Source organism: Barbatula barbatula (genome assembly GCF_947034865.1).
Source record: "Barbatula barbatula genome assembly, chromosome: 2".
NCBI lineage: Eukaryota > Metazoa > Chordata > Actinopteri > Cypriniformes > Nemacheilidae > Barbatula > Barbatula barbatula.
Genome location: NC_136767.1, coordinates 17,537,001 through 17,555,074, shown reverse-complemented (window position 1 = coordinate 17,555,074; position 18,074 = coordinate 17,537,001). Strand labels below are relative to the sequence as shown.

The following is an 18,074-nucleotide window of genomic DNA, read 5'->3' as shown; positions in this document are numbered from 1 at the left end:
GTCAAAAGAGCTCTGACCATCACTGTCTAAGCATGGTGTCAGTAGAGACAGTGAAGGGAGACAGAGAGTATAAAGGTGAAAACAGAAATGGGCCACCTCTTTCCCTCTGTTCCTGTCAACAGATTTCAGGATAAGAGCAATCTCTGCAGCTCTCCTTGCCACGACCAGGCTCGGGAATTTATGGTAATACTGTTTAGCAAGGCTAGGTGGTATGGAAGTTTATAAAAGAGATCGTTTATTCCTGATATGATGTCTTAGCCAAACTACTGCTTGTATCACTGCATAGCACCGACTGCCTTTCTGAATTTATGTTGCAGGACTTTCTGTTACTTTTTATGGGTCATGAACTATATCTCGCAATGGAAATGAGAAAATATGCAAAACAATTGTAAAAGTGCATTCACTGATACAGATTAAAGTTAATAGTCAACAAGTCAAGCTATAAAGTTAATACTGTAATTTGTGTATGGTGTGATTACATTTTTTTAAGATTAAAGTTAAAAAATTAAGTAAAAAGCTAATGTTTTTTATTTGACAGCAAACATGTAATGATGTCCAACTTGATGAATAACTTTACTTGCTGGGTACAAATGGCTGAGAAAGGTAAGATTAACATCATTAGATAAGTAAAACATTTTCAAGCAGGGTTTCAAACACAGATGGTGATACAGATCATGATTTCATATGAACAATTAATCCCACAGTGTAAAAAACAGTTTTTTACAGCTTTTCCATGTTATTTTGAAATAGTTTTTTACAGGATTTATTTCACTTTCACCATGTTAATGCTTTTTGGTTCAGTTTAGATTTTTATCAATACAGTAGTTACTCCGTATTCTTCAATACGAGTATATAAAATCACTCATTCGGCCAATCAAAAGACTAAATCATATCACCTCGTATAATATTATCCTTTTCGCACCCAACACTGTAAAACGTCATTCTGTGGGTTTGTAGATTTAATGAAATGTAATTAGTAAACGTTATTAAACTAAATTACTTTAGTTTTTTTACATTAAAATGATTTTAAAATGACTAGAATAAAATCTACTTGAATTGGTGGTTAAAGATTAAGCTATTGTTTTTTAATAATTCCAAATAGAGAGATTATTGAATGAATCCAACGTAATGCAATTGAGTTGTTTTCAATTTACAAGCATTTCCTGTTAAAACGCGGGCTTCAAGCAAGGATCACTCGACCACGAGGCACGCACGCATGCACTGTAGATTGCCAGCTTCAGACAAATCATATCTGGCTGCGCAGTATTTTTTGATTTGCTTAGTTCCTCAATATATGAATACAAGACACTGTTTAATGTCAAAAGGGCAGCCTGTAAAACTATTCACGTCTGCAGTCGAACAGTTTATGCTCACGAGGCCTGTTCATTACTGCAGTTTACAGCAAGTGATCCCAAACTCTAACAGTGCAATGATCTGTGAATCTCCCTCTTTGGTCTTTGTGTCACGGCCCTGCCATTTTACAGCAAATGACAAACTGCACCCAAAATGTCAGTCGCTGCAGACTGGACTAATTAAAGATTCTCTTTTAATTATACTACTCACCAGAGGATTACAGCAGCTAAGGGCACCGCTCTGACGTTTGCTTTCTCTGTTGTTCTGTAGTACACAACCTTTATAAAATTGATATCCTATTCTAGCATACAGTCTGACTCAGAAGGTGAAAAATTATTTGTTATTGTTGTTCCACAAGCGCTCTGTTATGTTTGCTTCAGACAGGCCAATTCTTGACATTCAAAGTGTCACTTGGATTGTGCCTTTTAAAATCCTCAGTCAATACTAATGAAATATTAAGGCATTGGTAATATTATGCATTATTAAAGTTTTGAGTTTATTTCATTCATGACATATTCAGAAGAAAATTTTACGTTGGAGTTAAAAGTTCTCTTTTCAATAACTGCTGAATCAAATGAAGCCGCTTTTTAAAGGCATTTATGGCCTTACATTCCGCCAAAGGATACACGTCTTTAATAAAAATAACTCACTGGACAGTCGGCATTAGAAAGGAAATGAAGTCTGCCTCTGTTCCTCACATTACAGCTATTATGACCATTAATCAGTCTTATATTGCAGAATTCAGTTCAAGTTGAAACTTAGTCTAACGTTTACAGTTACAGACGGGTAAAATGAATGTGGTTCTTTTTGTGCAAATCCATTTTTCTTAAAGACAAAATCAATAAACTTGAAGACTTTATCATTGAGACTTAAATTATTAGTAAGACTGGTTTCTTACTGGATTACTCCAGAATCAAGGGGAAAAGCTTGATTCACAAGCTTTATAAAACAATGATTACAGCACACACATAGATGGTTGTCATGAACTGTGTAGGAGAACCCAAGTGCAGGCAGCAAAACGGGGATGAAGGGGTTAACAAACAGACTTTAATAATAACGGAAAACAAAGACCCACGAGGGGGTAACAAAACAGTAGACAATAACAAACACGATAAACTGAAACTCAACAAGAACGCAACTAAACTTAAATCTCTTACAGGACAATGCTTCGAGGACAAAATACCAGGCTTCTATAACGGGGTAACAAATACAATGAACAAGCCCAAGACAATAGACATGAGGGCATCTTCTAGGAAATCTAACAAAGGAGATAACAATGGGCAGGTGCGGGTACTGAAACACTCAGGGAAGGTTAACGAGACAGAAGGGCGGGAAACACTGACGAGACACGAGAAAGCACATGGCAAGTCAGAATCAAAACAAAGCCATGTCTTTCTCACATAAAACCTAAGGCTATGCCATGACTCCGCTGCAAGACCAAGAATAAACATGACAGCGGAATCATGACAATGGTTGAATGGATACTGAGATCTGGCGAAGTGTTTGGGGAATTCAGATGAAGTTAAATCAAGTCAATGTCACTAGCTATGTTTAATTAAAATGTTTAATTTTCATTTGATTTTAAATTGATATGAAAAATAAAACTGTCTGTTTGCTTTTCTGTATCCTGCACAGACAAAAATGAATGCAGAAAAATTTGAGTGATCAAAAAATAAAGTTAAATAAAAGTGCATGATAATATTCATAAATTACATTGGTACTGAATAATACGGAGCCGTGGAAGGGCCATTGGCGGAAAAAAAAACAGAAGGCAAAAAAAAAACAGAAGACTTTCTCGTGAGCACGCGAAAAGTATCTCGTGCTCAAGCATTACAATTTCCGATGTAGGTAAGGCTGTTTTGCTACTGTTGCAGATGTGATGGTAATTGCGTGTGTTTTGGATCTTCGTTCATAGACATTGATAAATTTGTGCACATCCATGCTTTCTCTCCCCTTCGTTTACCCAAAAAAGATGCCAGGAAACAAGGTACACTTAGGCCGGAAATTGTAATGCGTGTGCACGAGAAAGTCTTCTGTTTTTTTTTTTCGCCTTCTGTTTTTTTTTTCCGCCAATGTCCCTTCCATTGCTCCGTAGAATAATATTGCTTTTTGCATGATTTAAAGCCACAATATGGAATCATTTTGTCATGAAATATCCAAAAATCACTGATATTTTTCATGCAGTTGTGTGCTTACATCATCACAAATGTTCCCAAGAATGTGCAAATCCAGAGAAATCCCTATTTAAAATAATGTCCCGTTCCTTGTACCCCAAAAAGCGTAAACGTAGTTTACTTTTCAAACAACAACTGTATGACTGTGAAACTGTGTACCATTACGCTACCAAATCAATTGACAAAGTCCAATATCATTCGTGGGCTAACGTAGCATTATATTCCACATTTCTTGCATGCTAATTTATTACAAACATATTGCAATAAAAATTATATTGATTGATTGATTGATTGATATTGAAAATGATATTTTTTAAAAAGGCCCCTATCGCAGATGTGGAATTTAAAATACCATAGTATTAATTACTTAATTATACAAATCATACATAGCCTTATTTTCGGTTAGTTTTGATCAATGCAGAACAAAACTGTTGCGAACAAGAGCAAAAAGCTGATGGTAAGTAGAGTGGAGGTAATGGTGTGGAGTCTCAAGGTTCTGGACATCTCCCAGCCACTGAGAGATCAATGTGTCTGTCAATGCATCCGTCTCAAAAAGTAAAAACCAGCTGTGTGTGCATTCATTGTCACCTGAAGGATGATAAAACAGCTGCTGAAGGTCTGCATGCATTTTATTTGTTAAATCCTAGACTTACAAAAGGAGAAGCTGCCATAGTAACCCTCAAATGTATTTGAACACAGTTATGACGCTTAGGTACAGATTTCATTGCAATGAACTGGGTTGAATGTGCCACCACTTTTCACATATTTTCACAACTTCTATCAACTAACCAACTACAAGTCCACAAAGATGATCTTTCATACAATAATAACGTGTAGGTCATTTTATATACTACAAACAAAATTTGCAACCAGAAAGTATCCCAATACAGTAATTTTTGTCCACTTAGTTTAAAATTGTGTAATGCAATGTCATTTATACATTTTAAAGCGTGGTGCAAGTATCCAAATCCTTTTTATTCATACACATGAATCCACACAGTAAGCTTTCACATTTGCTGCAGGGAAAGTCACACAGGTGTGAGCTGTATGGGATCTGATCCGATGAGCTTAAACCCGCTTTTTGGTTTTCCACACCACATTGTGATTAAGAGATCAGTTTTTAATCTGTGGTTGGCAGTGAGGCAGATTACATCACAAGGGCAGGACCTCTTGTCTGAAAGACACTCAAAACAGATGTCCGGTTTTAAGCAGGGTGGCAATAATCATCCACAATAATGACTTATATGCTCTAAAAGCTTAGGGAGAGAGAGAGCAGGATGTGTAGAAGGATCCAAAAAAGAGAATAAATGAACGTGGCAAGGAAAAGATGGCTTTCGAGAGACGGTTTAATGTTTCTCAGACACTATCTCATCTGAACGCGTATGTTCGGATATGAAGCTGAATTTTAAATGGCTCTATTTTATATATTGCGCACTCACCCTTCGTTTCTCATTCCCATTCACCTTGCTTCTTTAAATGTGTTTCTTTTTTTCACTAATGTTCTCCGTAAACCTATTCTTCACAGTTTATCACCCCTTTCCGTCTCTGTGATCTGCTCTTTTTTCCTTCTCTGTAAAGGGAATTTACTGGATTGGTGTGGAGCGATCAATCGAGAGAGGCAGAATCATGTTTGATGTATAATCTGAAGATTGAACGATAGAACTATCATTGACTGCACATAAGAGAGGAAGTGTGAAGTTGCTGCCTGATCCAATATTTGAAGAGTTCGGTTCCAAAATGAGATTACAACGTTTTTAAAATATGCTAATATGTTTATTGTGTATTTTTTGTTATTATGGCTCAAATCAAAACAAACCAACTGCAGTTTGAGTTTGAGTCATCTCATTTTGCCACTGGAGCCAAGCATGGCTTAGCCTGGTCAGTACTTGGAGGGGAGACCTGCTGGGAAAACTAGGTTGCTGCTGGAAGAGGTGTTAGTGAGGCCCGTAGGGGGTGCTTACCCTGTGGTCTGTGTGGGTCCTAATGCCCCAGTATAGTGACAGTGACACTATACTGTCAAAAAGCACCGTCCTTCGGATGAGACGTTAAACTGAGGTCCTGACTCTCTTTGGTCATTAAAAATCCCAGGATGTGCTGCGAATATGATTAGGTGTGTAACCCCTGTATCCTGGCCAAACTCACCCATTCGCCTCTATACATCATGGCCTCCTAATCATCCCCATTTGTACCAATTGGCTTCGAAACTCTGTCTCTTCTCAACCAATAAGCAAGTGTGTGGTTGGCGTTTTGGCGCAATATGGCGGCCGGCGCATCATCCAGGTGGATCCTGCACATTGGTGGTGGTTGAGGAGATTCTCCCCTTCAATGTTAAGCGCTTTGAGTGCCCAGAAAAGGGCTATACAAATGTAATGTATTATTATTATTATTAATTTGGAACCACACCCTTCATTTACTGTTATTTTTATTGATGGGCAATTTTTATGTGTATACACCCAAATGGGAAAAGGCTTAAGACTAGTTTGAGCTGTCTAAATTGAAAATAAATTGCCCTGATATATCATAAAATATGCCTCTGCCATTGTTTTGTCTCAAAATGCACACCAGTAATATTGTTATCTATGGCATTTTAATAAAAGCGACAAAAATATCGTAATTTAACTAAAGCATAGTCCTGGCTTAAGCCGAGCCTTGTCTGTGAAACGGGGCCTTAAAGTAATAGTTCACCCCAAAATGAAAATTCTGTCATCATTAATGTGCCAGTTCCCAATATTTTTCAAAATATATTTTGTGCTCTCCGTAGGAGAATCATAGGCTTGAAATGACAAGATGTGAATTATTTTGGGGGGTGAACGGTCTCTTTAAGTGCCTATTTCAAGGTAACAAACAGAAATATGAATAATTTACTAAGGTGGTTCTTTTCAAAAGGTCAGGTCTTATTTTTTCAGTTAAACTAATAAAATAAGTGATATCTTGCAGTATTCTACTGGATATTCATTTCATTATGTCATATTGGTTTGGAGCAAAACACACTGTATAAACTGTGGAAATTTTCTTTTGGGGTGAACCAATCTTTTAATTTTCTCCATATGCCTCATGTTTCATTATAATATCTAAAACACTCTAAACCACTCGTTTCCCTGTCAAAATCTAATCACACACCATAAATCCTGCACGATGGGGCATGTTGTGAAAACAGAGGCTCACTTTATCTAATCACAGCTACAAACCTGTGCAACTGCATTCGCCTGCGCAATCATTCAAAAACATGCATTTAGAAACATACGAACACCTTATAAAAAATGGATGAGCAATAAGAAACAGTCAGACGCTGAAAACCATTTTTCCCGAAGAAAAAAAGAAACGACTCGCATTCCAAGTCCAGGTTTCCCCACAGCCGCTCCACAAATTGAGTTTCAATCCAAAACTTTTACATTTCAGGTCTTAGTGCGTTTTTAATATTTCAGAGATGAGTTGTGGGTACTTTTGATAAAAGCACCATTTGATAATGCCAGATCACGTAGCACTCTAATAGATCTGCTCCCATAAATGATTTATAGAGTGCTCATTTTTAGTCTTCTCCTTTTAGCAGATAAAATAATAATAGTGGAATACATTATCCAGGGCCAGTGCGCGGGTCACGGAAAGAATACAGAACGTTGCAGGTGATAATGTGACCGAGCTTGGCTGCGTATGTGCACGGATGCATACTTGGACGTGTGAGAGAGGGACTTTGTAGAAATAAAGGAGAGAAAGAGAGTGAGACAGAGAGAAAAGCAATGAGTCTGTAGTGCATGATCAAATCAAGGGAGACGGTGTGAATCATTCTTGACTGACACCTCCACCTGATTCTTTCATGTGTCAAAGCTTTCGATATGTGTTTGACCATGTTAATGCTATGCTTGGTTTTAGGAAAAAATCACTGTAGCAGAAACACGTAACTGTTAGAATTGTTACCATTTCCCCCCTCTCTCTTTTGCTGTCTCTCTCTTGCTCACTCACTTTGTCTATTTAGCATTTTTGCTGAGGAAAAATGTCACTCTTATTTATAAGAGCTCAGGGTGTAGTATTCTCTCTCTTCTCCCTGTCATGCTTCTTGCCGAATTGAAAACAAGAGGCAACAAAAAGACGAGGGCAAGCAGCAGTCACTGTGATGAAACCGATGAATGAGAGCACTGAGGATAGAGGGGACTTTTTCCTCAAATTAAGGCAAAAGTAAGGCAAAACTTTGGCTATACTGTCTTCTCATAGCAGTTCAGTCTAAAAACTACCATTTTCGTTTCCATTTGTTAAAGCAGTGAAACTATTCAGAGTAGGCTTACATGGGCATGCCAGCGTAAACATCTGCAAACATATGCATTCAATGAATAGATGCCTGAAAAGCTTCCTTTGGTCTGTAGCATGAGGTGGTTGTAAAAGTGTGTATGTGATTTAAAGGGAGAGTTCACCCAAAAATAAAAAGTCTGTCATTATTTACTCACCCTCTTGTCATTTCAAATCTGTATGACTTTCTTTCTTCTGCAGATCACAAAAGAAGATGTTTTGAAGAATGTTGGTAACCAAACAACGGCGGTACCCATACACTCCTATTGCAAGTCAATGGGGACCACAGTGGTTTGGTTACAAAAATTCTTCCAAACATCTTCTATTTTGAAAGAGAAAAAGAAGGTCATACCGACTTGAAATAACGAGACGGTGAGTAAATGATGACAGAATAGAAACTATCCCTTTAAAGAGGTTTTGGCTTGGAGTGGTCAATTTAGGACCTCTTGTCCAATACAATAACCTAGACCTAGAAACTACATGCCCTTTTGGGATGATTTCAAACAATCTCCAATTTCAAGTCACATGATTTCGAGACCCTGAAGTCAAAAGTGATTACAGCTTTTTGATATACCAAACCATTCACGTACACCACCTCTGCGAGGCTTGAGTCGCAGACTCCACAAATTTAAAGATCCTCATCTCTGCATTTCTCTCTTGTTGTTCTTCATCTTGAAGATCAAATGCACCTTTGCCTCTTTAACTCATTTCATTTCTAAATTTCATTAGTCTCCTTTCAATTTACACACACACCCATAACGACAGTGGGTGTCTTTTTTTCCCACTTGATACAGTCTCACGAGGAACAAAAAGTGGGGCAGTTATGAAGAACTAATAGCCTGCCAGACTGCGGACAACAAGACTCTTTCGTCTCAAGCCATTTCCTCCATATGACCAATACGCCAGTACTTTTCTCTCTCAAAAGCTTTATAAGGTCACTGATTTTTATTCTTGTATTTGTAGAATGCATAATCAAATATGCAGATGACTCACTGACGTATATACTGTAATCAACATTAGACTCACGTAATGCATCATTATTAGAAGATATATTTTAATGAGTTGTGTGATTCACTCACTGGTTATTTACAGTACATATGGATGACTTGAATGTGACACTGTACACAGATGGATTGTTATGCATCTTATTGATTCTCAAACGAACAGGAAAGGAGAGCTGCTGTATTCAGCAGAACTCAATTCTATGCAGGGATACACAATGTATTATCTAAAAACAGAGAGCGATCATCACCAGCAATCCTTATCATCGTCTCTTAATCATGATCAAGACTTCAATCTTACTAAGTGCACGATACTTCAATCAATTTAAGTAGTCAAATATGACATCTTTCAGCTTTAAAATATGATCTCATTCTGTAAAGACTCTCAATAAAACAGAACAGCTACATTTTATTACTGAACTGGATGGAGGATTATTGGTAGATGCTTGATTGGAGGGATTCAACGAAAAATAAATGTATATGATATCTAAAGTATATTTGTTGCTTTTATCTTTCCCCCAAAACACAGATGTGGATTTGAATTGTTATGGATTAGTATGCCCTTTTCTGTGGTTTAAGACATCTGTGAATACAACTAAGTGCATTTGTTTAGTCTGTATAATAGACGTGAAAGTAATGGTTTTGTGCTTGATGGAGAATCTGCATTCAATGGTTATAGCAATGCATTTTGCTGCATGTTTTTTTTTAAATGTATTAATATTAAATGTCTTAAATGAACCAGGATTGTTTTAGTTTATTTAAATTAAAGCTTTGAAAATGGTATTGAATAAAAATTGAAATGTTGCCTCGAAGATAAATAAAAATAATTTTTATAATAAACAAAAACTAAATTAAAACTATAATAAAAATAATGAATCTTATATAGCAATATAAAAAATAAACCAATAAATTATGAAATGACAATAGTATATATCAGAATTGCTGAAACATTAACAAAAATTCCCACGAAAACCATGAATCTTAAAATAATAACTAAATAAAACTAAAATCTAAACGATAATAACTCTGAAATTAACTGATGCCACACAATACTTGAACGACAAGCTTCACGTCATTGAATATAACGTAAAATACACTTCTCGTTGGACAGACATGAAACATTTGACACAGACACCATGGAAACCCATTTTTGCATGCCAAAATGTCAAAAGACAAGCTTTAACCAATGCCAAAATGTTTTCATCATTACATCTAGTAGCCATAACTACTGTACATAAATCTGAGAATAAATTGATAAAGTTGGACAACGAGACTATGGCAAATCCACTCAAACCGAATACTTCCTGATAAAAAGGGCAACATTGTATTCTGTGGAATAGTTTCCATTCATTTCAACTCTTTTTCATAGTAACCCCAGCACATATCGCCTCCAGACTTCAACCTTTAATCAGGGGCAGAATTCACGAAACTGTTCTTAAGAAACAAATTAAGATTGTTCTTAAGAAAAAAATATAGAAAGTTCTTAAGAATGTTTCTTCTTATTAAGTTTTCAAATATTTTCTTTTTTCATAAGAATAAAATTGTATATGCTTTGTAAATCAATCTTCAAAAAAAACATTTAATTTTTAAATAATGTCAAAAAATCCTAAACATTTTCTTACATTCGAATTTGAGAAAAAATATGGTAGCTAAGCAGAATTTTCTTCTTAGGAATGTTTTGTGAATCCAGTACAAGGACAACGATTGCAACAGGAGTGGGCAACAAAAATGACGTTTGCTGGAAGCTATTCAGTCGTTTTTCTAATGTGCACATCGGGTGTCATTCAAACACAGGTAATAGGGAAAAGCATCACTGCTTTTTCAATCACAAAACCACAGATCCCACTGCATCCACCCTCATTTAGTGCGTATCACCGCAAGCCTAGACCAACATATGCATGTGTGTATGTGTGTTGTTGTGTGTTACTGTGACTCACCGTCCAGCCACCTCCATCCGTGCTCATATCACAAAAGACCTGAAAGCCGGCAGGGTAATGAGTGGGAAAAATAGAGTAGATGCCATCTTCCCTCTGACCACTAGCATATATATCACTACAGTCACGTGGACGAGAGCCTGAAAGAGAGAGAGAATTACATTCTGGATATATTCTGTATAGTAATATTTTTTAACAAATCACAGATTTTTATGTTTTAACCTTTTTTATTAATTAACAATATAACCCATAACCATAAAATATAATTCTACACATCACTACTCTCCTTCTGAAACCTCATATCTCCATATTGTATGATTGTTTTTTTTGCCATGAATCATAATCATTATGTATAATATTATACAGACTTTGTCACTTGGTTTTGCAAATATCTAACCAATAAAAAGTTTTAAAACACGCATGTCAACTTAAACAAAAAACATAGTACAGTGATTTTTCCATTTTCTGAAAAACAGTGAATTCGGACTACAGAGTTTTTGTACAAAGGAATAGTGCTAAAGGTTAGCCAATATCACTTCATGCCAGCTTTTCAAGGCAGCTGGTGCATTTCAGCTCACTTGTCTTAGCTCCCAAAAGAGCTATTCTTCTCTCTGATTATAGCAAACACTCTTTCCTTCACTGCCGCATGCCTGCATACAAGTATCTGCCTCCAACCGGGGTTCATTACAAACCACACCTGTGGCTTCAGCAGACACATCAGGGTCTTAAAAGTAAAGTGGCAAAATGCTTTTAGACACATTAGGTGAGCGCAATTTAGGCACGGGCACTTTCCTCATGTTCCCTGTCAATCGTCTAATGAGAATTAAAATCAGCAGGGGTATAGAAATAAGGCGACAGTTATATGCACACATTAAACACAGTTTTCAGTTAAACTGTCTGATATTCTGCGGACCGAGAGCGAGTCGGTGAGTCAACAGTGGGAGGATTAGTGCCTCTGCTCGGGGACTGGAAAGCTCATGACTCTAAGCTGATGATGTCAGAGAGCGATTTCGAGAGGGCATGTTGTGTTATCGAGATCGTGGGAGTTGATAATTGTCTCGCGGTGAAGGTAGGATGGACAAACAGAATTTATCATTTTTAAATGCTGCTGAGATGGTGGTTGAAAAAAGCCCAAACTTGGCCAATTGGTCATTTATACAAATCTATATATGCATGTTGATCACTTAGTTTCAAATTCAAAAGCTTTTATTGGGAGCCGGTCTTCTTTTTGATGCTACAAACGCTTTTACACTTCTATAAAGGTTTTCCATTAGATGCTAGAGCATGACTGTAGGGATCTGAGCCCATTTATGCTGATGTTGGGTTATCACATAGGTCTGTGTTTTATACAGGCCTGTCAAGTTCTTTCCCACCAGACTCAGTCAGACATATTTCTAGTGGCGCCTTATGAGATTACCACATTGAAAGTCACTGAACCCTAACATATTTTACATACGAGCATATCTAAGGCATATGCTGTAGGCATGCTGGCTTTCTTACCATTGGCACAGCCTTTAAGGCGGACACCCCTGACTGGCGCCCTCTGCAAGTCAGCCTTCACCCTGGCTTTCAGACCACCTGTTTCCTTCTGCATGGCATTCAGAGCATCGCTCACAGAGTTCACAATCTTCACCATGTTTATCTGGCTTTCGGAAAGCAGCTGCAACACAAATATATGAACTGTTACATAGAGAGCATATACTGTAGGTACATTTAACAAGTGTACATGAACTGTAAATGAAATCTGAATTGACACTAAATAGGTAGAGGTAAGTTGCACACCAGTCACTGTTTTATTACTCAGTTCTGTATACATTCTCTGAGAATTTATATTTCAAGTTTTGAATGGAAAAGTCACATCCGTTTTTGTGAAATTTCACTCAAGTACATGAAAATCAAATAAACACTCATTCACAGTCAATCTCAAAAACCTACAGAAAATGTGTCTATATACATTGTAACTTCTCATTAGTAATCCATATTCCCCATTGCGAGTTCCTTACATTTACATTTAGCAGACAGTTTTATCCAAAGCGACTTACAAAGAATTCAGGGTCCAACTTTGCATATTCTACTATACTCACACCGTGTCTGCGACAGGCGCGACAAGTTACGACAAAATACATTAGAATCAAATTTTATCCACACTAGATGCGGCGCGATGCGACAAACCCATTAAGAACAAGCATGTTGTCATGTCGTTTAAGGCCAACTTCAGCACCTTGGACAGCGAAACGACTCTAATTCCAAGTGTGAATGGGTTTAATTTAAGAAAACACTTTAGTTTGGGCTTATATGAAATGTTAAATCACTAAAGTGCGCTGTCAAACTGTGACTCTCTATTGAAAATCCCTTGTAGCCTATGGAAAGGTAAAATCCGTCTGAGAGAGCGTTCCCAAAAGGCAACCTGTCAAGTGAAGTCAAATGCTCGACGTGCAATAAAGCTGTAAAGGTCTTTGTGCCAGAATTATGGTGTGGTTTTCTGCTCGAGGCAGTGAACTGGACCTGTTTCTGCTTGACTACCTAGAAATAAGACCCCTGTACAAGATACACACAGACGAACACAAACAAACAGACACAAACCAACTGTGTTCTTTCCACTCTAAACCTGGAGGAACTGAACCATTTTAGATAAAAAATGTGAGTGTGTGCTTGTGTGTACGTTTGTGAGACATATTCAATGGTAGTGATACGTTTTGTGTACAACTTTGTACAAGCGTCTGCTAAATGACAAAATGTAAATGTCAAAGTGAGTACAGTGAATTTTTTTAAAGACATCTGTCGCTTTAAGCTAAGCTAAGTTAAGAGTATTGAGTTTTGATATAAGTAATTTGTTCTTGTTTTTTGATATAGAGTTATGTTTTGTCATGTCAATGTTGTCATGTTGAGAGCTGTCTGCACTTGGGTTGTGTTTCCTGTCAGTTACATGACAGACAAGCAGTTTTGACTGACAAACCCAGGTTTGAAGCATTGTTCTCTTCAAGTGGTTTCTCTGCTACTATTATTAAAATTACAAAATAAACATATTCTGCATAGGCTGGACTGTAAACTCCCAATATTCAGGTAATGCACTGTACAAATGTTACATGTTTCAACTTAAAAAGATGCCTTTAGTTAAATCAAAACAATTAGCTTGAATTGGCAAACCAAATTCAAGTGTCGTGAACAGGGGTGGTGAAACACGGACAGTGGACACAGGTGCAGACAGCGGTTAAGGGGTTAACAGATAATTAATATAAACAAAAACCCACGAGGGGGTAACATAACAAAACAAGGGTAAAACATGGCATTGACAGGAACACAGACTAAACTACACTGGACAAGACTACAGATAAACATTGACATTAGGTACAAATAACTGTACTGAACTCAAACAGGAAATCACCACATGAAACGAAATGAACCAGCACAAGACAGAAAAGACAAAGGCATTAAATAAGGGACCAAATCAAGAGGGGAACAGGTGTAGGGCATGAATCAATAACGAGGAGATGAGAGGGCAGGAACAGAGACGAGACCGGAAAGATGTTATGGCAAGCCAAATCAACAATAATTGCCTCTATCCACATTACACATGAGGTTCTGTCATGATCCCGCCACTAGACCAAGAGAAACATGACATGGCAGAATCATGACATCAAGTCACTTGCATTAAAATGATAATAAAAACTTAGTTTTTTTACCAATTTTGTATAGTCCAAATCTGTATGGAATTTTTTCGTTCTGATGAACAAAGAGAAAGATATTTGAAAGAATGCTTATAACCAAACAGTGCTTGGACCCCATTGACTTCCATAGTAGGAAAAATTACTTTATAGTTTTTTTGAACACAAAATAAGATATTTTGAAGAATGTGGGAAATCAAACAGTTCTGGGGCCCATTTTTACTGCATTGCAGTCAACGGGGTCCAAGAACTTCCTTCCTGATCACACTTGTGTTTTTGCGTTCCGGGGGTCCCCTCCTTTTGTTATTCTTTCAGGTTTCGTTCCAGGTTTAGATGCGGAAAAGTAAGTCCGCCCCTGAATTCAAGTGACTTGTACATTTTTTGTAGCATAAAAAAACAACTCTAACCCTAAGTTAAATATAATTTTTTACAGTGTGTTTTCTTGGGATGCTATATTTAGCTCTCTCTCATCAAATGTTGACTGTCTGGTTATATTCTTGGATACAGGTAAATGACACAAACATGGAATATGTGAAGGTGTAATTTCTCTCCCGGGACAAGAAAGCAGACAGGGCCCTTGCTTAGGCACTCGGAGCCTTGACAGTTTATAGCTCACTGAACTCTAATGATCACGTCTGGATTGACACATCCCCACAACCACACACACAAACACACATCCGCAGTCACACACACACACATGTAAGTGCAATGACAGCGTCGTGCCCAGAGGAGGTAACCTTTAGCTTCAGGGCTTTTCCGGGTTTATAGCAGTTGTAATGCTGTGATGATTGACAGCGCAGTATTACTTCCTTTAATGGCAGGGCGTAAACGGAATAGTCTCTACAGCTAAAATGCCACTGAAGCTAAAATGAATTCACAGGGAGCTCAAGGCTTTCATTACTGGCTTTTGTAGGTAAAAGCATTTACTCTTGAAGTGGTGGGGGTTTTTTAGCGTGCATATCCTGATTCTTCACTGAGTATATGTGTAAAACGCTTTCATGTGTAGCCTGTAATCCTACCTTGGTGCACAATCAGCACTGGTTTCACCACAGATTAGCAATTAAATTGGCAGTTAAATTAGGTTTTATCAGAGGCGAAGGAACTCCACTTACATGTGGGATGGAGTTAATAACAGCTAGAACTAGCTTTAATTAATACGAGTTGATAGGTTTAGAGAGGTTAAAATGGCATATTTTTACCCGGTGTCTAAATCTCTCTCTGCCTTTATCATCTGTGTTTCCAAATTTCCAAATTTCACACTCCCAAATCCAACTATTCACTCAAAATAAGAGCATCATATAGAAAGACCCTCAAACACCAAACAAAGCAGGCATGTGCGCAAATGCACCTGCAAAGGCGGGTCACCGTTCATGTCTAAAAGTCATTCCGAAAAACGAAGGATTATTTTCCATTCAGGGGGGATTTTGTAAACGCTTTTCTCTGTTGTGCAGGTGTTTGCCGATGATAAACAACTTTCTTATGGTCTTTCCCGCCATACGTTCGTGTGTGCGCATATCCGGATTTAATAGATTTGGTTTGTATGAGCTTGTTGGTTACAGAGAGATGGTGTTAATCCTAAACCTTAAATCTGCGTAATTCAGATTAAAGTCAGGCTTTAATTTGGCGGTAAATCACTTAACCCAAGGAAACAGGCAGCATCTGTCATTGCCCAGCTCTGAAACTGTACCTCATGGAGCAGAAGAATTGGTATCAATATCTTCATATCGTCCTGCTCTTTCCACAGCTGGCATGAATGCGACACATGCCACTGTAACTCCAGAACCATGCATAATGCCCAAAACAGCTTGTTTACTTTTATAAATAACAGTATGGAACAAGGCATTTGTTAAGATGTGGCATGCGGACACAAGGTAGACCCTAATATCAAATAAAGACATCTAAGAAGTGAGCATTCAAATTCAATGTAAAGACACAAATATGAATGGAAGTAACATTTAGAAGTCATTTATATTTAATTTTTTATATTGGTACGTTCATGTTTCTAAAATCCTAATTTTATATTCATAAAACTCGTGTCATAACATCATTTTAGCAAATGCAATGTGAAAAGGTACGTGAAGCATGAACCTGTTAATGCACATGTTTGTGTTATGAAAGTGAAGTGAAAGTGACCTATTTGTCAGTTATGGTGAACCATACCTGAAATGTGACCTCTGCATTTAACCCATCCAGAGAGTAGTGAATACACGCACAGCAAGTCGTGAACACACGTACACCAGGAGCAGTGGGCAGCTATCACTGCAGTGCTCGGGGAGCAAAGAGGGGGAAGGTTCCTTGCTCAAGGGCACATCAGTTCTTACCTGCCGGCCCTGAGGATCAGACTGGCAACTTTCTGGTCACAAGTCCAACTCTCTAACATTTAGGCCACAACTGCCCCTTGTGTGACTACTGTAGGAGCTGCTTCTGTTTCACCTTTGCTGTGCATTTATTGGAATACACTGTGATATCTTTTTTAGGTTGCCTCTGGTCATATTGACTGTGCATTGATGTGAAAACAATTTATATATTCAAACATAATTGCAATCTGTAATGTTGTTTAATGGCTTCCTTACGCTTCCTTATCTTCTTGTCTTATCCCAACAGTAAGCTCCACAAGAAAATACAATACAGTATACTTCATCATGTCATACAGATCTTTCTTGTTACTGGTTTAACAAACATTGGTAATGAGCGGGGCAGGGTCCATGCCGAGGTCCCACCTGTTTCTCAGCAATGCTTTGTTCAACTTGACTTCACAAAATTATAACAATAGTATAAAGTTTGACAGCTAACACTAGATTTGTTTTGGCTAGCTAGTAATACAACCATTCATGCCTGTCCAAGGCTTACGCAAAATATAAAGGTGTAGAAAGTAGAAAGGTTACGTAACACTATTACGGCATGATTAAACAGAACAATTTTAGCTCAGGTATGTTGTTTTTGACACAATTCCATTTGTTTCTGCAAACTGCAGAAACTTTTTCAAAATCTTTCGGCAGATTCTAAAAAGGAATCTCTAATTTTGTGCTCAATCTATTTGTACAATTAATCGCACTACAACTTTTTAAAGTGGCCGTCAACTCGGACAGTTTCTTCACATCTCAAATCTTAAGTACTTACAGAATACTATCGTACCCTTAATATCTGTCAAGTATTTTGCTCAAGTTTGATCAAATTTGTAAAAGACAGATACAGCTGTACGCGTATACTCAAACGTATCGGCGATAGCTGATTCCTTAGACAGTGCGGCTCTGGTTTTTCCTCGCAGGCACAACTATGCACGTGAGAATGATAGAATGCTAATTGTAGTCACACATAAATATTTTCTAGCCACGTAAAATTCTGTTTTGTCCACAAATCCAGCTCGTCTTAGATAAATGCATAAATTGCCCCACCCCTCAATACTATCGTGTATCTGTGATCCACAGGATAGAACGATCTGACTGTAGAGAATATCGCCCAGCACTAATACCTTTATTTTGTAAAAAGATATAAACATGGTGTCCAACAGGTTTGAACAATGTCTTATTCCAGTAATTAATTTATGTAAAATGTTATGCTTTTTTACCTACGCTTTTTGAATTCCGTATAGAAATGCCCATACGCAGGGCCAAAATGAACTATAGAAGGCAAAAAGGTGATTTAAATCTGTGATGTTTTGTAGAC

At 37.5% G+C, this 18,074-nt stretch overlaps 1 protein-coding gene across 1 annotated transcript in view; it reads right to left on the bottom strand.

The window, feature by feature from the left end:
* The window catches only part of fibcd1b (fibrinogen C domain containing 1b), a gene marked incomplete at its 3' end in the record, with an annotated part of 67,306 nt that overhangs the window by 23,923 nt on the left and 25,309 nt on the right, over nt 1-18,074 (bottom strand). The window contains exons 4-5 of the mRNA XM_079475418.1: nt 12,244-12,403; nt 10,747-10,883 (exon numbers count right to left, since the gene is read on the bottom strand). Of these exons, the coding sequence (XP_079331544.1) occupies nt 10,747-10,883; nt 12,244-12,403 (297 nt within the window). The remainder of the gene's footprint in view (nt 1-10,746; nt 10,884-12,243; nt 12,404-18,074) is intronic.